The following is a 25012-nucleotide window of genomic DNA, read 5'->3' as shown; positions in this document are numbered from 1 at the left end:
AATACTTCAAAGAAGCTTTGTAGTATTGGTTTGTGATTTATGAATTAGAGTAGCTAATTTTATAAAATTAACATAATGGAAAAAGAATAGTAGCATTTAGACTGTTAAACTATTTTAGGCAGTAGTGGTTGCTAGTTTGCTATGCTGTGAGTGTCCTTGAGAAGTGTATTTTATTAATACTGCACTAGTAAAGAACTTTTTCCCTCTAACTAAGCATATGACTAGTTTTTTGTTGTTGTTGTTTTGTCTGTTAAGTAAAATTTAAGAAAAGTCATTTGTGCCCTTAAACTTTTTTGTCTCTATAAAAGAAACATAATCTTGTTGTAGAAAATATCAAGAAGAATATAGTGCACAAAAAAGTACATGTGTAATTCCTCCCTCAGTGGAAATAAATCATTCTTAACATTATGGTACATTTCCCTCCAGTCTTTCTTTTTTTTTTAATGCTTTTTTTTCCCCCATAGATGAGATCACATGGTAGATACACTTATATAAATTGTATCTTCTTTTTCCACTTATCATTATAGCCTAAACATTTTGCTTATTATATATAACTTTATTAAACATTTTTAATAGCTGCATAATGTTCTACCTTGTAGATGAATCCTATTTTACTTAACAATTTTCTTATTTAACATTATGCAGTTTCAAGTTTTTACTTACAATAAATAATTTGCAGCGAATAATTTTTATGTATATAACTCTGTATCTGCACTTTCAGTTATTTTAGGGGGAGAGATTGGAGGTAAATTCCTGGAAGGGAAATTACCAAGTAAGAAGGTATTGTTTTTACATTAAAGAAATAGTGTATTTTTATTATCAAATCTATCATGTTTATTATTGAACATTTTTAAAAGTGAAGATAAATGAAAAGAATTAACTATAATATCACCACCCAGAGATAACCATCATTAGTTATTTTCACACCTTTTCTGTGATAATTGAGTTTTCCTCAATACCATACCTCTTGTGTTGCTTGGCTAAAGAGCATATGAATGTGTGGTCCATGGAATCTTAAAGATATTTCACACAGATTCTGAAAATTATTTTATTAAAATGGCATGTAGGTATTACTTATAATTAAGAAAATCTGGAATATAAAGCATAGCAAGGGACTTTCAAAAACTGCTTTTTTCACTGAAAATCATTCTGTGTGCATTTGGGCGCTTTTATATTTAGGCATAATTCGTAAACTACTACCTTAAAATGTAAGCATTTTTAAAGCTTTCCAAATAGTTAAGTACAAAATTGCATTTTTAGAGCAAAGGTAGAAACAAAAGAAGGGCATATTACACCCTGATTATGGTATTTCTTGAGGAAGAGAACTCAATTTTTTAATACATTTGAATTTTATATTTTGCTTTAAAATTTTAAGACTCCTCTCTGTAGTCTTGGTGTTACTCTTGTTCTGTAAAATATTCCAGATGTCAAGAAGCAGCTGTACTACATGCAACAGGAGGAATTGTTACCAAATAAGTTAACCAGTAATGTTTGTATCTAGGCCTATGTATGATCTTTAACTGTGTGTTGAAATAAAAATTAGATTTTTCATGGAATATATATGCTTTACTAGAAATTGTTCTTTAGTTTCTTGGCACTCCAGACAAGTAAAATTTGTCAAGTTTATTCTGCTACATATTGTTCAGAATGATCTGTGCTTTGGGAGGAGGGGAAGACAAACATGCAAAATAAGAGTTGTATAAATTTTTATATTCTGTAGAAATGCTTAACAGAGTTTCATGCATTCTGCTTTTAATTCCACTGGGAAATTCTGTCCCAGTCATCAGGCAATTAAGAAACCATTTATTTGGAAATAACTGAAACTGGCCTCGATTCCTGGATTCACATGATGTTATTTGATTTATGGCCCACTACTGATGGCAGATTCATTTCCTTGGAGCCAAATGGATTCCAGAAATTCATTAAGATATCTTTCTTTCCTCTTTAGTGTACCTAATACCTCTTCTACTTTCCACCTCCATATTTTTAAAATATGTCATTTATGTAAAAGTTCCTTTATACAGGACATTTGTGGAGAATGCCTTCTCACCCTTCAAAGAGAAGCAGCCCATATATCCAGTTTGAGTTTATTGGAAGCGTGAAAGATGGTTACATTTGGGAATTTCATCAGAAACTTTTCATTTTAAAAAGCATTTAAAAAATACTTTAAACAGGTTAACATGGGAATCTTGGATGAATTAAACTGAAAATTTGTTTTTTCTTCTTTAAAGTAAACATAGTATTTATGTGTTTTTCCCCCAATTACAAAAGATATGTATGTTCTTTGTAGACATTGTTGAAAAACTTGAAGAAGAAAATAAACATTCCTATTTTAATTCCACCATCCAGACCAAGAGACAACCACTGTTAATATTTAGTTCATATACTCTTAGCTATTCACATATATTTAATATATATATATATATAATAAAACTGATGTCATCCATACATATAATCTGTGTTTTTTACTAAATCTGTTATTAACATTTTCCCATTTAAAAAAATAATGTCTAAAGCATGGTTAAATAATATCCTTGCATATGACTCTCTGTATTTCATTTAATCAATTTCCTGTTATTGAACATTTAGATTATTTCTCTCTCTTGCCGTTTCTCTTTCTAAAATAATATTTCAGAGCACATTCCTGTATATACATCTTTGTGCATCTATCTGATTATTTCCTCAGGGTAATCCCATAGCAGTGGAATTCTTGGGTCAGGGAGTATGTCCTTACATCCATATCTGATGGCATGAGATACCAAATTACCTCCAAAAAAGGAGTACCTAATAATTTTTGTCAGGAAGAATACATAATTTTTAAATCTTTCCCAGTTTGATAGGGAAAAACAATATTTTTATTTGAATTTGCATTTCTTTGATTACAGTTTTATAAGATGACTGTTTACATTTCTTTTGTGAATTGCTTTTTGTCTTTTGGCCAATTTTTTTAATTGAGTTGTCTTTTTGTTGATTTATTTAAGTACTTTTTAAGATAGATTATTTTTTGTTTGTTTTTGCGGTACACGGGCCCCTCACTGTTGTTGCCTCTCCCATTGTGGAGCACAGGCTCCGGACGCGCAGGCTCAGCGGCCATGGCTCACGGGCCCAGCCGCTCCGTGGCATGTGGGATCTTCCTGGACCAGGGCACGAACCCGTGTCCCCTGCATCGGCAGGCAGACTCTCAACCACTGCGCCACCAGGGAAGCCCTAAGATAGATTATTTTTAATCACTTCTTTTATAGCCTTAAAAATTCTCTGTTCAATTTTTATGGATCTAAAAGTGTAGTGACATTTACCTTCCCTCCAATCTCTTTTCCTTACACACCATTATAAAAGTCAGATTAAATTTTAATGAGGATTTATTTTATTGTATAAATTCTTACATTTTAAAAGTCAAATTTTAAACTGGAAAAAAGTTTAATTTATTTATTCTTAAAGGGTAACTGGAGAACTCCATGTCAGTTTTATTACTGACTTTACTGCTTTCAGAAACCCTTTCATTGTAGACCACTCAATCACAATCACTATTCAATCAAACAATAGGCTGGTATGTTCTGATTCTACCTGTGATTTAATGTATAAGCTTGAAAAGTGCGTTCACTTTTTTAATTTCAGAGGTCTAATTATATGGTAAGGATTTTGCTACTTGGTACTTCAGAAGGACAGTGTAGAATTAGTGTATTAGTAGTAAATAACACTGAACCACATATTACCTGAGACAGCAAACATACGTTAATCCCTTCTGATTTTTTACTAGAAGGATAGCTCTTATTGTGTAACTTCCTTATGAAGTCCCCCAAAGCCAGTTTTGTGTGTGGTTTCTTTAAGTGCATGAGATTAATATTTCTTTTATGAGAAGTGAAATAATTGTTTCTAAAAGTATCAAAAAGTGTACCATTAAATTACATTTTGAAACTTGAAAAAATCCCTTTTATCCATCAGCTTAACACTATTTCATTTCTGCTCTTACATTTAATTCTTTGTCTTCCTTGCAAATTTGTGTTTTACATAGTTGTTACTTTTACTTTTTTTTTTTACTTAACATTGTTGGAAACATTTCTATGTATATAGTCTTCATAATTAATATTTAAATCGTATTAAACAATATAACCATCTTTTAGAGAACTTAGAGAAATAATAAAAGGAAAATAATGTTTCACAGATGGAGAAGTTAGCATATATAATAAATATAACTTCATTTCACTTTTTTTTCTTATTAAAAAAGTAGTTCATGCTCATTGAAGAAAAATTGCACTGAAAAGTAAATCAGGAAAATAAAATAATTCATGATTTTTTTTCACCCACCAATAACATTTTTGTCATATTTATATCTAGTTTTTATTGGTCTTTTTCTATATATACCTTGTGTTGAGACTGCAATGATATCCTGATTTTTTAATTTAATATTTTAGTCTCGTCATTTCTCCATATTATTAAAAGGAACTATTTTAATAGCTGTGTAACGATCATAATATAAACCTACCATAAATCATGTACTTATTTCCCAATTATTGTTTCTATTTTTTATATTATAAGCAATACTCTTGAATATATTTACACACAAATCTTCATCATCATTTCAGATTATTTTCTACAAATAAATGCTCAGAAATAGAAGCCTTAGGCTAAATGGGATGGATGATTTTTAAGGTTCTTGCAAAAGATTGCCAAATCACCTTCCAGAAAAATTATAACCTATTTTATATTCCTACTAACAGTATATAAAAATGGCCATCTCATTGAATTTTAGCTCACAAGGGTGTTTTTTCATCTTTATGAATATAATTTGAAAAAGTATTTTTGAGATATAATTGACATATAACATTATATTAGGTATATATACATTTTCCTATTTATGAGGTTGAATATCCAGTGTTGCTACTTTACATGGGATTTAGTTTGATAGTAATTATCCTAGTTTATCCAATACGCTCTCCAAAGTTGTATAGGAAACCTTCCTTTTGTGTCCTAGCAGAAGAAATATTAATTTTTTATCACCATATAAATTCATTGAAGGTTTTTTTAAGATATTGTATGCATAATTGGGAATTAGAGAGTTGAATAATTTAGATGAGCAACACCAAAAATGAATCCTTTGATTTGGAGTCCCTTGCTTGACTTTGTTGTAACCATGAGATTTTGTCCTTGGTACTATGTTCAGAACTAAGTAGAGAAGGGATGCAGAGAGGAAGTTCCCAGAAGTCTAAGTTTATAGTTATCTTTTGTGTGTGTGTGTGTGTGTGTGTGTGTGTGTGTGTGTGTGTGTGTGTGTGTTTTGCGGTACGTGGGACTTTCACTGTTGTGGCCTCTCCTGCTGCGGAGCACAGGCTCCGGATGCGCAGGCTCAGCGGCCGTGGCTCATGGGCCCAGCCGCTGCGCGGCATGTGGGATCTTCCCAGACTGGAGCACGAACCCGTGTCCCCTGCATCGGCAGGTGGACTCTCAACCACTGCGCCACCAGGGTAAGCCCCATAGTTATCTTTAAAATGAACTAGTGGAGCACAGCTCTTTGTAAATTCAGAATTTCATACAACATTGGGAAAATCCCCCAATGCAGATTTTTGTTGTTCATTAAATTTGTTTTCCAAAATGTGTTCTCACGGACCTATTAAGTTCCTTGAAGGTAGGAATCATATATTGTTCATTTTTGTATCCTGGACATAATTCCGGGCATACAACAGGTGCTCAGTAAATGTGTGAATAATAGGCTCGTTGAAGAGTGAAAAGATGGAACTTGAAGTTTGAAGGCCTGTGGGGTTTTTCCCATTAATTCACTTGAGCTTTAGAACCTTGTAGATTATGTAACATCTTTTGAACCTCAGTTTCATCAACTTATGAGTGTACTGCTTGTTCCATTTACTTCAAAAAATTGAGATATAAATGAGATAAAATATATGAAAGTATCATGTTAAATTAAAAAGTGCTGTACAATTGTGAAAGTCATCATCATATTTCTGGGAAGTACTTGGTAAAGAGTCCCATTGTTAAGAAATTACCTGGAAGAGAATAGCAGAGATGACTAGCTGATCACCAAAAATCCACTCTTTCCTCTTCTTCCTGGACCTACAGCTCAAATGTTTCTTGGCCTCCCTTACATTTAGGTATGGTCATATGACTAAGTTTTAACTATGGTGTGCCACTTCCAGGATTGGCCCATAAAAACCTCTCAGGAGGGCTCCTCCAAGCTTTTTTCTCCTTCTGTCTGACTGGAATGGGGACAACCTTCAGGGTTGTCTGTCCTTTTTTTCTTTGGCCATGAGCTGTGTGGCTTGTGGGATCTTAGTTCCCCGACCAGGGATTGAACCTGGGCGCCCTGCAGTGAAAGCACAGAGTCCTAGCCACTGGACCACCTGGGAATTCCCAAGACTGTCTATCCTTTACCCTTTACCACCTTTATTTAACCCTTTAAAGGTAATAAAGACTCCTTGTATACATCGTATGCCTGCATGGAAGAGGGCTACCTGCTAACTTCTTTACCCGTCCAGTTTTGCTGCATGAAAAATAAACTTCCGTTGTGTTCAAATCAGTGTACGTTTTGGGGTCTACTTGTTATAGCAGTTAGACTAGCCCTGACTATTACAAGGAGCATGCTAACGCACAATCTACTTTTTCATAATCCTCTGAAAGCAGCCTTACAAACAAGGGGTAACAGTGTGAAGATGTAAATATATAGCCTTGTGGTCCACATACATACAGTCTGTGACCCAAGATAAAATTGAGGAGAGAATTATATTTTGTCGTTAGAGAATTTTTTGGCTGAGAACAGTTAAATAATGATGTTTATAACTTAATAAAATTTAATTAGGTAACATATATTTTTCACTTTTTCATTATTTGAGGCCCAGATTCCAAAAGAGTATCAAAGAGGAGAAATCTCTTGGTAATACCTCACTTTAATTGGTATTTAGTATTTAAACTTTTTCTTTAACATTAAATATGGTGCTCAAGATATATATAATAAAAAATTTTCTTAATGACAATAACCATGCTGAGATTTTTTAAACCATGATTCCTTTCTATTTATTTTTTTTTCTGTTTATTAGATAATTGTGACCCACTTCATTATAAAAGCTTTTTGTTGGGGAGGGACTACTGGTATGTAGATGCACTCCAGAAATTGTAGGGCAAGAAATTTTCTTCAAAATATGCATGTCTATGAAACTCCATGTTACCTTCCTAAGGAACGTTGAGGAAATTAAAATATACACTTATCTTTTTATCTGGCAGCTTTTACCCAAAGTTACCCAAAATAACTGATAATCCTGTATTCTATCATACTGTAGTTGGGCAGGGCGGTCATCTTACATGTATTGGTTTGAGGTGGTTCAATAATGTTCCTACTAGCAAGTACAATATTAATCAGTCACTCCTCTAGCAGTCAAAGTTTAGCACTTTTTACTTTCTAGAATATTTTGATATGGGAGTAAATAAAATACCACCAAACATAATGAAAATAGCTATCACAAAACCTGCAAACTTTACTGCCTAGAGAAGGAGCTACCCCCTTTCTTCTTAGGCAATAAATTTAATTTTACTTGTCATGTTTAGTAATCTTATTTCCCTTGGGAAGCTTGAGTTCTTCTATGAGTTACAATTAATTCAAATTAGGAAACAAGCTATGGACAGCAAAATAGAAATAGAGAAAGGTAAGAAGTAAACCTTACTGTAGAACTTTAAGAGATAACAGGAGGACAGGGCAACTGTAATGAAAGAAGAAAAAAATGTATTAACAGGAGCCTAAGGGAATTAAGTGAGTTGACAGGTTGAGTCCTATTTTCTTGGTTACCTTTTAGGAGTATTGAACTATTATACCACATACAATAATTGATATAAAAAATTACCCTGAAACAACAACATAAGACCGAATTATGTTCAGAATGCTTTTGGGTAGAATGTGAAGTACATTTCAGAGTTTTTTCAGAACTTGTTAAAGTTTGGGTAGTTCCCAATTTTCTGAAAGTTTTATCTGAGTCAGAATAGCTTATTTCCTAACCAAATGCCAAATACTAATTTAAAAAAATTAGTTCTTTTTGGTTCCATGAAGAAAGTACACGATTGTTGATTTCTGACTACCTAGTTATTCACCTTCAGATGCATTTCCTTCAAATTGTTAACTTGAGTGGTTTGGGTTCCTATCTAGTTATTACAGGAAGAGGCCACATTTTTTGAAATCACATTCCTTTAAGGAAGTAAAAATTTAGTGTGATTACTAACATTTGAGTTTTTGCACTTGATTTTTAAAACAAAATTTAATCCAATTGGTATCTTTTCATGTAGATGAGTTTTAATTATTTACACTTAGTTTTTTTCCAGAAAGGTATATCTCTATGCTTTGGAACCTATCACTTGCTTTTCTAGAACAATTGTATTTCAATATAAAAGAAACTATCTTTTACTTGGCTGATCATTTGTTTATAGGTACTTTGCAGTGGGATGATAACTAATTGAAACTGCTGAGATTTTATTTTTTCGGTTTTTAAATGGAATAAGGAGTTATAGTTGTACTGAAAGAGAAGTATGTTTTATTCAAGTAACTTTGCAGGGTTATTCTTCATAGCACATTAAAGACACTCCCGAACAATCTGCCACAGTGCCTTATACATGGTAGATGTTTAAGAAATACTTGTTGAATGATGAATGAATGAGCATTGAATTTAAGCTAGTTATCATCGTCACAGGGACCTACAGGCGAAGTCTTAGATGTCATTTTTTTTTTTAAAACATCTTTATTGAGGTATAATTGCTTTACAATGGTGTGTTAGTTTCTGCTTTATAACAAAGTGAATCAGCTATACATATACATATGTTCCCATATGTCTTCCCTCTTGCGTCTCCCTCCCTCCCACTCTCCCCATCCCACCCCTCCAGGCTGTCACAAAGCACTGAGCTAATATCCCTGTGCCTTGCGGCTGCTTCCCCCCAGCTATCTACCTTACTACGTTTGTTAGTGTGTATATGTCCATGACTCTCTCTCGCCCTGTCAAAACTCACCCTTCCCCCTCCCCATATCCTCAAGTCCGTTCTCCAGTAGGTCTGCGTTAGATGTCATTTTTTAAAAAGATTCTTAACTGGAGATGTTAACCATTGTATACTAATTGTATTTATTTGTGTCTGGGATGCAGGTGGCGATAAAAATAATAGATAAGTCTCAGCTGGATGCAGTGAACCTTGAGAAAATCTACCGAGAAGTACAAATAATGAAAATGTTAGACCACCCTCACATAATCAAACTTTATCAGGTATGACTTAGCTTTACACCTCTCCATGCTTTTTACATTCAATACTCTATTTTACATCATCATTTTTCTCTTTTATGTTAGTTTTTTCAGTCTATAAAAAGATAACTATATGCTTTTATTCATCTGAATACATCCATTTTTCTATATTTAAATTAAAAATTAAGAAATAAAAAACTACTAGCAGCTTAATTTTAAGTTGTCTCTCAGACTGTAAGTTATTTGATTGCCAAGTTTGTAGTTGTGCGTTTATGATAACATGCTTAAACCTGCTGGGTTTTGGTGGTGGTACCATTAATGAGGATATGGCAGTTTTGCTTACTTAAAAAATATATTGTTTATGTTTTATGAAATACAAAGGCTAAAATAGTATATTACTTAGTGGCATACTTTATAATACCTAGAGCCAAATGTTTATTTTTGGGGGGTTCTTTTATCAGATAAAGTAAATAAGTTTTTTTTTTAATTAACTTTATTAAGATACAGTTTTTGTTAAAATAAGCTGCACCTCTTTCAAGTGTAAAGCCACGTTTTTTTGTTGTTGTTTTTTAAAATTTATTTTATTTTTGGCTGTGTTGGGTCTTCACTGCTGTGCGTGGGCTTTCTCTAGCTGTGGTGAGCGGGAACAACTCTTCATTGCAGTTCGCAGGCTTCTCATTGTGGTGGCTTCTCTTGTTGCGGAGCATGGGCTCTAGGTGCACAGGCTTCAGTAGTTGTAGCACACAGGCTCAGTAGTTGTGGCTTGCGGGCTCTAGAGCACAGGCTCAGTAGTTGTGGCGCACGGCTTTAGTTGCTCCACAGCATGTGGGATCTTCCCAGACCAGGGCTCGAACCCGTATCCCCTGCATTGGCAGGTGGATTCTTAACCACTGCACCACCAGGGAAGCCCAAGCCATGTTTTTGTAAAAGGAAGATTTTTCTCAGATTTTTGAAGAGTAATTTATATTTAAGAATGATAATGTAATACAAAACCCTTTTTTATATTTCTATTCATTAATATTTAGAATTTTTATATTGGAAAACTGTTTTTAAGCTAAAATGTTACAGTATGCTAGTCTATGACTTTGATCTCTAAAGTATGATGTGTGTACCTACTGGTGTGCTGGGCTCAGCCTGTACTTGCTTGTGAGAGCTGGTTGTTAAATATTCAGAACTTTTGTGAGCCAGTTAACACCATGTTAGTGTCAATAGCTCAAAATCGGCGATGGTAGGAGTATTTTTACACCACAGAAATTGGCTTACAAGTCAGGCTCTTTTTTTTTTCCTCAGAGAGCTAGTGCTAGCACACTAGTGCACTAGCTAGTGCACTCAAATTGGTTAGCACAAGTATCCCTTGGAGTATAATAAGAAAATATTAGAACTTCTATTTAACTTTTATATTTATCTTCTTGTGTGCCTCTTATAATGTATATATTTATAAAATGGCACAAGTATGTAATTTGTGTCTCTGTGTGTATATATTCATATATACATGTATGTGTATATATACATTTACCTCTATACATACATACATGTATATATTTGGCTAAATGACTTTATCAATAGAGATTTATAATGTAAACCATGTGGAGACCATTGGAGAGCATTACTGTTAGTTGAGAATGAGAGACTATGGTGTGCCACTCAAAACAATTCCTAAAACTGCAGAGGGCCTCTTAGAGCAAAGTTATGTCAGAGTGTTTCTCCCCTTAGGCTTCTTTTTTTTCCCTAAAGAGGATACTTATAAGAAACTAATCACATCCTTAGAAGTCTGATGACCCATAACTCAAACTGACGTTAAAACTACCATGATTCTTCAACTATACTTCAATTAAAAAACAAAACAAACAAACCAAAAAACTACCACGATTCACATGATAATTCTGTCTTTATATGAACTCCAATAATCAGTTACATTAACTTACTGTTGGAGTTGTTTAGACCCAAATTGTAGGTAGCTCTTAGTTTTCAGACCTGTTTTAGGAATAGTCCTAAACTTAAATGTTAGAGCAAAATTAGTTTTTAGCCTTTCAGTAGATAGCACTTAAATATTACATTGTTAGCATGTGCCAGTATGTATGTTCCTTTCTGAATTTAGAAAAACTAATTTAAATAAAAGTGTATAGCAGTGGAGCTATGAAGAAGCTTTTGAACAATGTTTTAAAATAACAGTACTTTGTAAAAATATGAAAGTATAGTAGGAGGACTACCACATTGTGCCAGATTAGCTAGGTTACAAGCCAGATTACCTAAGCTCTATTTTATAAGCTCTACCATATAACACAGCTAGAAAAGTCAGTGAGGAGGTAAAAAGTTGATCTTCAAAATTCCTGTTACCTATATTAGTATTTTTCAAACATGAATGTGCATTATAGTCACCTGAAGATTTTGTTAAAATGAAAATTCTTTGTCAGTAGGTCTGGCATGGGATCTGAGATTTTTCATTTCTAACAGAAGCCTGGGCAGTGCCGCTGCTCCTGCTTCTGGTCTGTGGACCACATTTGGAAGATGAAGGGTCTAGATTTTTCACAAAAATATTAGCAGAAGGATATTGTCAGTCTTGTAAACCTCACCAGCTTCTGAATTATTCATAACTTGATACTTTTATTAGTAGTTTTAATTTAGGTAACTCCATAGAATGTTGCAATCTTTTCCTGTGAGACTAATGTGGAATTATTTATCAATAGGTAATGGAGACCAAAAGCATGTTGTACCTTGTGACGGAATATGCCAAAAATGGAGAAATTTTTGGTAAGCACATTTCTTTCCATTTTTTTCTAAATTTGAAAATGTCAGTAAGCTTTATGAATAGAGTATCTTCTATTAATTCTCCTGCTTGTTTAAAAGTTGCTAACATGAATTAGAAATTTTTAAGCATTAGAACATAATAAAATATCCAGTAAGCTAAAAATATGGAATATAATTTAGTCTCTTGTATTTATGATATTAAAGCTATTGCTTAATTCTTTCATCTGTGTTAAAGAGATTGGAGAATCAAAGATAGGGAGAAACTTTCAGTCATATTGCAAAGGAGATTTTCTTTCATTTATCTTCCTTTTTACCTTTCTTTCCAGGGTAAAGATAGTCAGATATTTATTGAGCTTGTACTGTGTCTCAGACATTGTACTAGGTGTAGGGGATACAGTGGTGACCTAAATAACACAGTCCCTGCTATTGTGGATCTTATAGTTTAGTAAGCTGTTAACTTTAGCTATAAGACCTCTGGGAAGTCTCTAAACCTCTCTGGGATTCAGTTCCTTTGTCTCTAATAAAAAAATATTTGATTAATTGGTTTCTATGATCCATTCTAACCCTTAAAAAATTATAACTATTTTATTGGTTTTAGCTTTCATCTATTTTATTTTTACTTTATGGAGCAAGAACACTGTAGGTAGTCTAAACATTTTGTTTTTTAACCTAAATTTAGTCCGAAATTGTTTTTTAAACGGCTTTATTGAAGAATTCACATACAGTAGATTGCGCACATACAATGTGTACAATTTAATAAGTTTTCACACACAGATGTGTGAAACAGACCACCACCACAGAAGTTTCTTTGTGACCCTTTGTAATCTTTCTTGCCCCACCTCACCACCAGGCAAGCACTGATTTGTTTTCTGTCACTATAGATTAGTTTATGTCTTCTACAGTTTTATTATATAAAGGTGCTTATATAGTCTATACCCTTTCTTTGGCTTCTTTTTCTCAGTTTAATTATTTTATGATTCATCCATTTTGTTGCACGTAATAACATATCGTTTCATTTTATTGTAAGTAGTATCCAATTTTGTAAATATACCCCAAGTTGCTTATCCATTCATGTATGGATAGACATTTGGGTTGGTTTCAGTTTGGGGCTGTTACACATGAATTGCTATGAACATTCATGTACAAGTCTTTAACTTACAGTCTACCTTCAAGTAATATTTACCACTTCACGCAGAGTGTAAGAACCTGGCAATAATATACTTCTGTTTAACCCTTCCTCACCATTATTTCTTTGTCATACATTTTATTTATGCCTATTTTATAAAACACAAAATACAGTGTCATTAATTTTGTTTAAAAAGTGAATTATGTTTTAAAGAGATTTCAATATTTTAAAAAATCTTATACATTTACTAGTGGAGTTACCATTGCCACATCTCTGTATGTAGATGCATGTTTTCATCTTCATTCCTTTATATGGATACATATTTTTATCTGACATCATTTTTCTTCTGCCTGAAGGACTTTATTTAGCATTTCTTGCAGTGCAGGTCTGTTGGCGATGAAATCTTTCAGCTCTTGTATGTCTAAAATAATCCTTATTTTGTCTATTTTTAAATGATACTCGTACTGGGTATGTAATTCTAGGTTGACTTTTTTCCTTTCAGTGCTTTAAAGATATTGCTCCACTGTCTTCTCATTTGCATTATTTCTGGCAAGAAAGCTGCTGTCATCCTTTTCCTTTATTCTTCTGTATATAATGTGCCGTTTTTCCCTCTGGCTGCTTTCAGGATTTTGTTTACCACTGGTTTTAACAGTTTGATTATGATGTGCCTTTGTGTGGTTTTCTTCATGATTCTTATGGTTGATGTTCATTGAGCTCCTTGAATCTGTGAATGTTAAGTTTCCATCAGATTCAGAAAATTTTCAGCCATTATTTTGCTGGTCTCTTTGTCAAAGACTCCAATTGCACATATATTAGGCTGTTTGAAATCCTCCCACTGCTCACTGATTCCAATTTTGAAAATTCCTCTTTCTGTCTGTATTTCATTTTGGATAGTTACTATTTCTATGTCTTCAAGTTATTTAAATTCTTTAGCTATTTGATTCAACTAGAAGCTTCTTAGCTGAAGTTTTAATAGAATGGTGTGGGCTTTGAAGCCAAAAAGATCTGGTTTGCAATGCTGGCTACACCATATTAATTGTCTTTCAAGAAATCTTTATTGAAAGCTGACTATATGTCCCACACTGTTCTATGTGGGAAGAGTACCACAATGAAGAAAACAGACAAAAATTCCTTTTCTCAGGAACCTTGCCTTTCAGTGTGGGGAGAGAGACAATATGCAAAATAAGTAAACTGTATAGTGCACTCGATGGTGGTACATGCTATAGAAATAAAGCAAGGAAGGGGGCATGTGGAGTGGGAGAGTTGATTGCAGTATGAAATAGAGTGGTCAGGGAAGGCCTCGCTGACATTTGAACAGACTAGAAAACACAGCCATATAGATATGGGGAAGAGAGGGTGGCCCAAGGAGAGGGAAGAATAAATGCAAAGCCCCTGAGGCAGCAGTGTGCTTGGTGTGTTCAAGGAATAGCAGGAAGTCCAGTGTAGGTGGAGAGAAGCAAGCAAGAGGGAAGAGCAAGAGCTAGCAAGGAGGAATAGTAGAAAGGTCAGACGAGGTCAGAAAAGTAAATGGGAGGCAGGAGTGGGGCAGATTTGGGGGCTTTGTAGACCATGTAAGGACTTTGGCTCTTACCTTGAATAAAATTAGGGAACCATTAGAGAGATGCTTGAGCAAAGAAGTGATTGTATCTAAGCTAACATTTTAAAAGCATCACTGGCTGCTGTGTTGAGAATAGATTGTAGTGAGCAAGGATGGAAACAGGGAGACCAGGTAGGAGACCAGTAGTCCCAAGTGAGAGATGATTATGGCTCAGGCCAGGGTAGCAGTAGTGTACATGGTGCCAGGTGGTCACTCATGGTATGTTTTGAATGAGTAGAATCAGTAGGATTTCTTGAGAGATGGAGACCACCCAAGTAGAGAATATGATTAGGAAAGAGACCAATGTCTGATCCCCAAGGCACTCAAACATTAAAACCTCAGGAAAATAGAAAGAACTAGCAAAGAAGACAGAGAAGAAAACCTAGAGAATGCAGTGTCTTGGAAACCAAATGAAGAAAGTGTTCTCAGGAGGATAGAGTGAACATCTATGTCAGATGCTACTGATAGTCAAGAAACAAAAAGAATGACAATTGACCATTGTATCTGTTTTGGTGGAGTGAGTGAGCCAAAGCTACATTGAAGAGCAGATGAGAGAGGAAAATGGAGAGAGCCAAACAGAAAACTCTTAAAAGGATTTCCATTTCAAAAAGGGAGAAAAAAAAATGGGAAGGTAGTTGAGGTCAAGGGAAGGATTTTGTTTGTTTTTTGCGGTATGTGGGCCTCTCACTGTTGTGGCCTCTCCCGTTGCGGACGGAGCACAGGCTCCGGATGCGCAGGCCCAGCGGCCATGGCTCACAGGCCCAGCCGCTCCGCGGCAAGTGGGATCTTCCCAGACTGGGGCACGAACCCGCGTCCCTTGCATCAGCAGGCGGACTCTCAACCACTGCGCCACCAGGGAAGCCCCATTGGAATATTTTTTAAAGCTTCGGGCTGTAGTTTTATGAGTAAACTAGATAGAAATGGCTATTATTTGTTAGGTGTCATTTCTATGAAAATAGAATATTCTGAGTTGCTACTTCTTGCTAAGACCATTGATGATAAAGGTTTGGATCACATTGTTTTATATAAATTGAAGCATAATTTGGGGATTTTTTCATGTAAAATAGCTAGAGTAAATATGGAAGATAAGACAGAGTAAGCTGTAGATTCAAGTAGTTACAGGCAAAGCCAGTGAGTTTCTAAGGGGGAGCGCATGAAGACAGTAAAATAGAAGTGGGAAGATGCAGTCCATGGAACATTAATCAAGTAATGAAAAATATGTATAATGTTTTAAGTGAATTCTGAGCCAAAATGTTTTCAGTCTGTTTTAGATGAAACAGAACCACAGAAACAATATTCAACTATGTATTAAGAACTATATATTAAGATTTAATGTTCATGTTTATAATGTTGGAATTACTCTTTACAAATATACCTTTAGTGCCTCCTCTGTGCGGGAGGGCATTGTGTTCCTTTTTTTTTTCTTAGTTTTGTATTTAGGTGGCCAGCAAGTCATACTCTGTGTTCTTGAAGAATAACTTGAAATTAAACCCTTCTGTTTCCACAGTCATCACCTTTATCTAGGCTTTCATCCCCTCATGTCTCAATTATGAAGACCTCATGTTTTACCACACCCTATTTCTTTTCCAGTCAAGTATATTTCTGGTATATTTCCTGTTTAATCTTCCCCAACTATTATTTTTGTTATATTACTACTATGTTCATTAACCTTTACTTACCTTCCTATTATTTATTGGATAAAATTCAGAATCTTCAATCTGCAAATAGGATAACTCCAGTAAGTAAATGGATGTGCCCAACTATTCCTTACATAGGTCTACGGATTATCCTTAGTTAAGGACAACTAAATTGCCTCAATTAATAATCAGTCTCCCTCCCTCCCTCCCTTCCTTCCTTCCTTCCTTCCTTTCTCCCTTCCTTCCTTTCTTCCTTCCTTCCTCCTTCCCTCCCTCCCTTCTTCCCTCCCTCTGTTTCTTTCTTTCTTTCCATTTTTCTTGGTCTGTGTCTTTCTATCTTACAAGTTTTTATTTTTACAAAAGTTAAACATGTACTAAGGTAAGAAGTCAAATAATTCTGCAAGATTTGTTACAAAAAAATGCCTGTTTCCCATCCTCTTCCCACCGCCATTTCCCTTTCTCAGAGGCAACCACTTGTACTTCTTTCAGCTGATTAATTTAGATTTACCTCCATTTTCCTAAGTAATATGCTTATATTGCAGCTTCTGGCTTTTTCTGTTTAAGGCACAATCTTTTGATAGTTTTTTAATTCTTTCCCTACTGCTATAAGTAAGAAGCATATGTTAGAGAGGTGTGTAGGAGCAGTTGTGGAAGACCTTGAGTGTTTGGATAAAGGGTTAGGATTATTTGTCAGAGTGAGCATCCGTGAGCCAGAAGATGGTAAAGAGCCAAAAGGTGATGATATGTGTAAGGACTTTTAGGACGATAAGTCCAGCAGGTGTGTGTAGTCTGAATTAGAGGAGAGGAAGGAGGCTATTTAGGGGACTGTTTTTATTGTCTAGAGGTAAGAGGCTGAATGCCTAGATTAAGATGTTAGTTGTTAGATTCATGAGAAAAGATTTTAGGCAAAAGGCATTTCCACAATAACAACAAGCCATATTTATTGAGTACTCCCTCTTTGTTGGGTACTATTTAAAATACTTTATATAATTTATTTATTGAAACCTCACAAAAACCTTGTAAGATAGGCACTGAAAGATTCAGTAATTTGTCCAAAGTCACACAGCAAATAAATGGGAGAGTTTGAATTTGAACCATGCAATTCCAGAGGCTGTACATTAATAATTACTATCTGCCATCTCTCAAGAGTTCTTATTGACTGTCAAGAGGAAAACATCGAGAGTTAGGATTTAAAGCATATGTGATTGAAGAATATTTGTGATGTGGTTGACAGCAATAGAGAGGCCTCGTTCCCAACTAAAAAATTACAAATTAGATTTTAGATGTACTGTTGGAAATAACATCAGGACATTTAGTTTGATGTGAGCTGTTGGCAGTTGAAGATAGAAACAGGTAACCTTCAAAAGAGAACTTAAATTCAACACTAAAAAGACAAACAACCCAATTTAACAAACGTGCAAAAGACTGGAACCAAACACTTCACAAAAGAAGATATATAAATGGCCAATAAGCACAAGAAAAATTACTAAATGTTATTAGTCATCAGAGAAATGCAAATTAAAAGCTACAATGAGGTAACATTGTTTTAAAGAGATTATATGAAATGTTAGGAGGATATAAAGCAGCTAGTATTCTCATTCATTACTGGTGGGAGTGTAACATGGTGCAGCCACTTGGGAGAGCTATTTTTCAGTTTTTTACAAAGTTAAGCTTATATCTATCCTGTTACTGAGCAATTCAGTTCCTAGGTATTTACTCAAGAAAAATGAAAACAAATATTCATAAAGTGACTTGTACAAGAATATTCACAGCGACCTTTTTCACAAGCAGGAACAACCCAAATGTCCATCTGCAGGAAAATGTATCCAAAATAAATTGTGGTATAGCACAAATTGTGGTATAGCAATACCGCAGTACAGGAAGATGACACAGCAATAAAAAGGAATAAACTACTTATACATGCAGCAACATAAACAGGTTGCTAAAACAGGCAACAATAATAATGTTATAAGGGGCTTTCCTGGTGGCTCAGTGGTTGAGAATCCGCCTACCAATGCAGGGGACAGGGGTTCAAGCCCTGGTCCAGGAAGATCCCACATGCCACGGAGCAACTAAGCCCGTGCACCACAACTACTGAGCCTGCACTTTAGAGCCCACGAGCCACAACTACTGAGCCCGTGAACCACAACTACTGAGCCGGCGTGCCACACTGCTGAAGCCTGTGCACCTAGAACCTGTGCTCTGCAACAAGAGAAGCCACCGCAATGAGAAGCCCATGCACCACAGCGAAGAGTAGCCCCCATTCGCCACAACTAGAGAAAGCCTGCACGCAGCAACGAAGACCCAACGCAGCCAAAAATAAAAATAAATAAATAAGTAATAATAATGTTACAAGAAGCTGATAAGTGGTTGTCTCTTTTCACTCTTTCTGAGGAGAGGGGAAAATTGACTGCAAAGGGATAAGAGGGAACTATCTTGAGTGATGGAACTGTTTATTTTTGTTTTGAGTGGTGGTTATATAGAGTATGCCATTATCAGAACTCATCTAAGTAACCACCTAAGAATTTGCATTTTATTGTATGTAATTTATACCTCAGTAAATCCTCTTCTGTCAAAAAAGGGGAGTTTAGTAATAGAGGTATAGATTTGACAATTATCTGTGTAGAAGTATGAGTGAAGCTATAATTAATAATGAGACCTCAGAGAGAAGGCAGCTAAGAAGTGAGTTTTGTTTATGCCTTCATTTAGGAGGCAGGTGGGTAAAGTGGAATTGGTAAAGTAGAAGAATATCTTGGGAAGTAAGGATAGTTTCTGGCCTGATTAGACAAGCGAGGGTTTAGAACGAAGAGGGGTATGTTTGGTCATTAAGAGATCATCAATGCTTTGAAGAGAGTACTTTTCAATGAATTGGGAGGTAAAGCCAAATTTCAAGAAGTTATGTACATATGGATGGTGAGAAAAGGGAGAAAGGTATTATAAAATTATTTTGAGGTTTTTAAGGTAGAAAGAAGGAGAGAAGGAAAGAATTGAGGGATAATTGGGGTCTGTAGAATTCAGTATTATATCATGCTTTTTGTGTGGTGTTGGTCTTGGTGTTTGAAGAAGCTAAAAAAGAAAAGAATATAGGCAGGAAAGAAGACACAGTTGGTGAAACAAGGGTAAACAAGAGACAGTGGGATCAAGAGCACAGAGGGCATGGTTAGCTTAGAGGAGAGGAATTCCTTCTTCTCTGAGAAAGTGTGCATGGGTGCAGTTACAGTGAGAATTAGAGCTTGTGCTAAGGATATGGCTACAGAGGTACTTCGGGGGAAATAGAAGGAAGATGAATTTGTTAATATAGAATAGATTTAATTCATTCTGTAATGTAGCAGATGAGACATCAGGGAAAGAGCAATACATTAGACACAAGGTTTAGAGCAGCTGGCGGTGTTCATATGACAGTCAAGGGATGAATAAAAGCGTCAGTGATTAGCTTTGTGGGAGGGAGTTCATGGTAGACTCATAGTCAGCAGTGCTTTCCAACCCAGGAGGGGAAAGAGTAGACAGTATGAATGGCCCAGGTTGGAGAATAGAATGGTACAGGACAAATGCATGTAGGACTTGAGCAGTGTTGAAGTGGCTGACCATGAGATCCAAGTTGAGGAGGGAGATACGTGAAACAGCAAAGGGGTCTCATGAGCTGAGAACAGAACAGTGGAGCGACTGAAGGTTAAGAAGAGGGTGAAGTACTTTTGGAGAAAACATTCATATACAAAAAAATAAAAACTCTAACCTTGAGTCTGTACATAACTTCCCAGCAGCTTGCCACTTTCAAGTTCTCTTCTGCTCCTGGCACTGATTGCCCTAACTGCGCCCTGCTAATTCAGGAAAGGCCGTAGGTCTTTGCACTCTCCTCATCTGTTCCTTCTTTGCATAGAGAGAGGTTTCCTGTGCCATCTGGTTTGCTTGCTTCATCTGACTAGGTTTAGGCCAAAAAAGTGATTTTGGTGGCGTGCTGAGAATGCATCTACAGTGCATGATTCATGCATTATGAGGCTATGGTGTTTATGCCCTTTATTTTTGTTTCGTTAATTAGATTGCACCTCATTCCATAAATGGCTGAGGTAGCTTTAAGTGAAAATAATACAAAAACAATAATTGTAAAATATAAACAAGAATAAAGAACTGAATCAGAAAACACATGTAAGAGTAGAAAACAACCATGGGAGGTGGGGGAAGTGAACACAAATATGCAGGCAGTAAGGGCCTAAGCGCTTCAGGTTTGGCTCTAAGCTTTCTGGCTCTCAAAATGAAAAGAAGATATAGTCATTTACAGAATTTTATCTAAAAGAAAGAAAGGTACCTATTCTTCAAAGAAAGGAAAACTTTTCTTGGTAGTAAATTCTAGAATAAATTTTTCCTTTGGGGTTACTTATGAGAGGTACTAAGTAAGCCATATTTTTAAAACAAAAATCCAGTTAACACTGTAAAACTTTTCAGAGGCTTCATTGGTTTTGGAATAAAGTCCAGGAATCTTAACAAGGCCAACAAGGATGATTACACTGAGCCTTTACATCTGAGCCTTAAAAACAATAAAGACTATCATTCCTTGAACACTTGTCAAGTGCTAGGCATTGTACTAAGTCCTATACATTTACTGTGCCACTTCGTCCTCTCAAAAATCTTATCAGGTAGGGACTAGTAATATCTCCATATTACAATAGTGGAAACTGAGGAACAGGTTAAACCATTTGCCAGGTCGCAGAGCACGCAAGCAAATAAGCGACTTAACCAAGGCCTGAAGCCGTAGTCTGTCTTCAGAGTCTAAGTTGTGAATTACTCTACTATACTAACTGGTTATATGCCTTCTTAAAGTTTTTTGAACTTAACAAGCTTCTTCTGTCAGTGACATCACACATTACTCTTTCTTCTGCCGGAAGGATTCTCTGCCCCGCCCCATCCCCTTAAGCATGTCAGTTAATTGAATCTTGAAGGATATAATTGATTTAATCATAATTAATTAAATTATCATTAAAACTAAAGACAGGCAAAGCATGTAACAGTTTTGTCCACGATGGTGTATATAACTGTTTTTGATAGAGCTTCTTGAGTTGCTTTGGTCCCATATTCCTTCCTTATCTTTAATGGAAATAGGAAGCATTTAAGCCTCTGTCTTCAGTACTTTGGAAACTGGCTAGTGGACTTACCAAATCTAATGACCAAATCTAATCTAATGACCACAAAACCCATAACTATTCAGATCTTCATTTTGATTCTCAAAATAGAATGCATGAATTTCTGATTCCAAATCTGTGCTCTTGTTGATCTGGAGCCCTAGAACGCTCTTTGCACTCTACATATTCAAGTCTTGCCTTTTTTAAAGGCCTAGTTGAAGTTCCATCTCTTCAGTAAAGTCTTTCTCAATGAATTCTATCCACATTGATTTCCTCTTTTGAAAGTATTTAATTCTCTTTCCTGCACAACTCACTTTAGAATTTGTTTACATACTGCCTTTCATTGTTATTTAAGGTCTTCTTGGGTATCTCTTTATCTCTACTAGATTGTAAGCTTCTGCTGAGGACTTAGCACAATACACAGCATTTTATAAACACTTGTTGAATGAATGGTGTAATAGTCTACTTTGGCCTTATACACTTGTTTACTCGGTGAAGACAACAGGTGAACACTGCCAGGTGAAGTAGTCTGAAGGTACTTCTTTGTTCAGATTTTGAAAGGAGTTTTCTGTCGGACTACTCTACAGGAGATAAACATGAATGAGGAAATACTAACTGAATCAAGGGAGAAAATTGGCTTCCTCTAGTGTACTGAGCAGTTTTTGAGTACTTACTGGTAGTTACCACCCTACAGTTATATTCTTTCTTCCAACTCCCACGCCTCCCTAAAATAAGCTTTTTGGAGTATAATGATAAATAAGAGCATATACATTTAATCTGAGTAATTTTTGTTTCCCATTTCTTATATAGCAGTTGGTGCTCATCTCTGAAGGATATTATTTTCTTAATCTAGCAGCATGGAGTATGTAATGGCAAATGAATTTGCTAAAAAGAGCCTAGAGTTAGTTATAAATATAAGGTTTTGACTCAAATTTTCCTTTGGAATCAAAGGTGTGATTAATGAAAGTTATTCAAGATTCCTACATTCTTTAGAGCTCTTTCTCATGTTTGTCCATGTGGTCACACACAGAAAATGGTGCAAAATCTTAGGGTGGTCACCTTGTCAGACCGTTTCGGCACTGTTCAAACAATTAAACCGGCAGTCAGCAGATTCCGGCCTGGTAATTAAATTACCCAAGGCCTTTGTTTTCAGATTTCTGCTCCTTGATATTCTGTGTCTTTCCAGGCCAAGCATGTGCCTGAGGTTTATTGATTCATTTCCTGTCTTTCCCTTTCAGTGGTAACGTATTAGGATGCTGGCTCTGGTGACTGAAAAAGGGCTTTGTTTTAGCCAAAATACCTTTAGACACTTGGTTACTCAGAGAAACTAAGTGACAATTTTTGCGGCCTTTAGTTACTATCTTAACAGCATAAAGGTAGTGTTAGAAAAGTTGTTCATTTGCCTTTCATTATACGTTTAAATAAACTTTGAAGGTTTTACTCACTTTATAACACCAGTATGGCTCTAACTTAAGTTTTAATTCTTTGGGTTTTAAAATTATTAACCAGGGTTCCAGGTTGCGGTAGTGCTTAAATCTGTCCTCACTTCTCCAATTTCTTCCATCAGTGCTTTACTTTTGACCTTCATCATTTCTCACTTTAGTTACTTCAACAGCCTAAGGTCTCTTTGGCTCCAGATCTGTACCTCTTCTAATCCGTCTTCCATGTTGCTGTCAAAATGATCTTTCTAAAATGCAGATCTGATCCTTGTCAGTTTTCTGCTTAAAATATTTCTATTGTTCCTCATTGCCTTTAGTGTATAAAATCAGGATTTCATATAGAATTGATGTAATAATGTAGCCCCTGTCTACCTTCCCAATGACAACCCCCTCACATGTTTTATGAGCTTAATTAACTGAACATAATCTATTGTGCAGATGTATCGGCAAATGTTGCTTTCACGTGCCTGAGGTTAGATGTCAACGTAGAAAGATATTAAATTGGTGTATACTTCAGAAGGGGTATGTAAATGTTGAGTTCACACAGATAAAATTAGCCTGTCCTTGGATATAAAATTTAGGATATTTCCTTTTGAATTTTTATTAGACACTTGTAACAGTTACTTTATCTAATTGGATTACTTATAAATTTTTCTAGTTAACTTTTAGGGACTGCTAACTGCATGAAAGAGCCACCATGATTCATGATCCAAAAAGTTGCTGTTGGTCTCCCCTCATCTTTTTAAAATTCCGTCAAACATTAAAAGAAAAATCCCAAGTGAGGTCTGTGTGCTAGTCCTAGATCTGACTTCTAATATAAACATCGTGGGGTGAGCCATATAACATTTCTGAACCTCAGTGTCTTCTAGAAATGAGGGAATTGTTTAAGTTTATTAAGTACTATGTGTTTGATACTATGCCTAGTGTGGGGGATTGAAAAGAAAAAAATAAGGGACTTGACTACTGTACTAGAAGAGTTCATGGTCAGTTTTCTAGGTCTAAAGAGCTGATGTCTACAAATCTTAGGAAACAGTTTTCTGAACATTTGATGAATGAAATGGATTTGTCAGAAATGATTAAATAAATTGTTTTTAAGCTTCACATGTTTGGAAATATAAGCATAACAGGGCTTAATTGAATAGACTAGTTTCTGAAAAGCAGTCCAGTTTTCCTGTTAACTTCTGTATTAATTTCAGCTATCTCCTGCTGATTATTGGCAGCTTGCCTTTAGTTATGGTTCAAAGCTGACATTCTGTTCTGTGAGCAGTGAGCTTCTCCCATGTCTGGCAGCTGTAGCTGCAGCTAGGCTACAGTGAAGGGAGAGGGAGAAGCATCAGCTATTCTGCTCTTGGCCATAACCATACCCAGCCGAATTCTGTTAATGTGAGGCTTTGGCAGTCTGTGTTTTCTGTGTCTTTAAACATGAATTTCTATTAAGTGAACCATTGTATTTAGGAATTTCAGTAAGGTTGAATTAATTCAGAGAAAGCTATTTCTTTGTTTGTGAAAGGGGAGAACCAGAGGTAGAATTTATCTGCTGATTAAGGTGGTAAGAGAGATAGATTTCCTACTTAAGGTAAATGGGGAAACTATAGTCCACATAGGGAATGATCTTTTCTTCCCCTTTTGGAGAATATTCTTCTTTCAGAGAAAGGTCTCTGAAAGAGACCACTGAGACCTTATACATCTGAAAGTGCCTGCATTTTATCCTCATACATGAATAGATAGTCTGTGCTATTGCTCCATGTCTACTTTTGAAATTTTATTTTTTTATTTCTGTCACAGGAATACATTGTTTAGAGAGGGTCTGTTGTATATCAGATACAGTTCTAGGTGCTCAGAACACATCAATAAACATATAGTCCTTTCCCTCTTAGACCTTATATTTTAGTGAGAGTGTTTTAGGTTGAGCGGATTAAAAGAAAATGTACTATGTCACTGTTTCAGAGGAGGTAAGAAGGGTAGGAAAACCAGGATGGGGATGAAGATTTGTTCCTTTATAAAAGGTGGTCAAGGAAAGCCTCTCTGATACATATTTGAGCAGAAACCTGAAGAAAGGGTGTATAGGAGTAAATATTTGAAACCTTACATGCCTTGAGATCTTGCATGTCATCCATAATATTTAATAGTTTGTCT

The 25012-nt window shown here is 35.5% G+C and overlaps 1 protein-coding gene across 1 annotated transcript in view; it reads left to right on the top strand.

Moving 5' to 3' along the window:
* SIK2 (salt inducible kinase 2) overlaps positions 1-25012 on the top strand; it is a 127106-nt gene that overhangs the window by 3350 nt on the left and 98744 nt on the right. Inside the window, exons 2-3 of the mRNA XM_065881842.1 lie at positions 9123-9239; positions 11903-11966. Coding sequence (XP_065737914.1) covers positions 9123-9239; positions 11903-11966 — 181 coding nt within the window. The remainder of the gene's footprint in view (positions 1-9122; positions 9240-11902; positions 11967-25012) is intronic.

This window comes from Phocoena phocoena, chromosome 8 (genome assembly GCF_963924675.1).
Source record: "Phocoena phocoena chromosome 8, mPhoPho1.1, whole genome shotgun sequence".
In the NCBI taxonomy this organism is placed as follows: Eukaryota; Metazoa; Chordata; class Mammalia; order Artiodactyla; family Phocoenidae; genus Phocoena; species Phocoena phocoena.
Note: the sequence above shows the minus strand (reverse complement) of the source record. Positions and strands in the feature narration are given on the sequence as shown.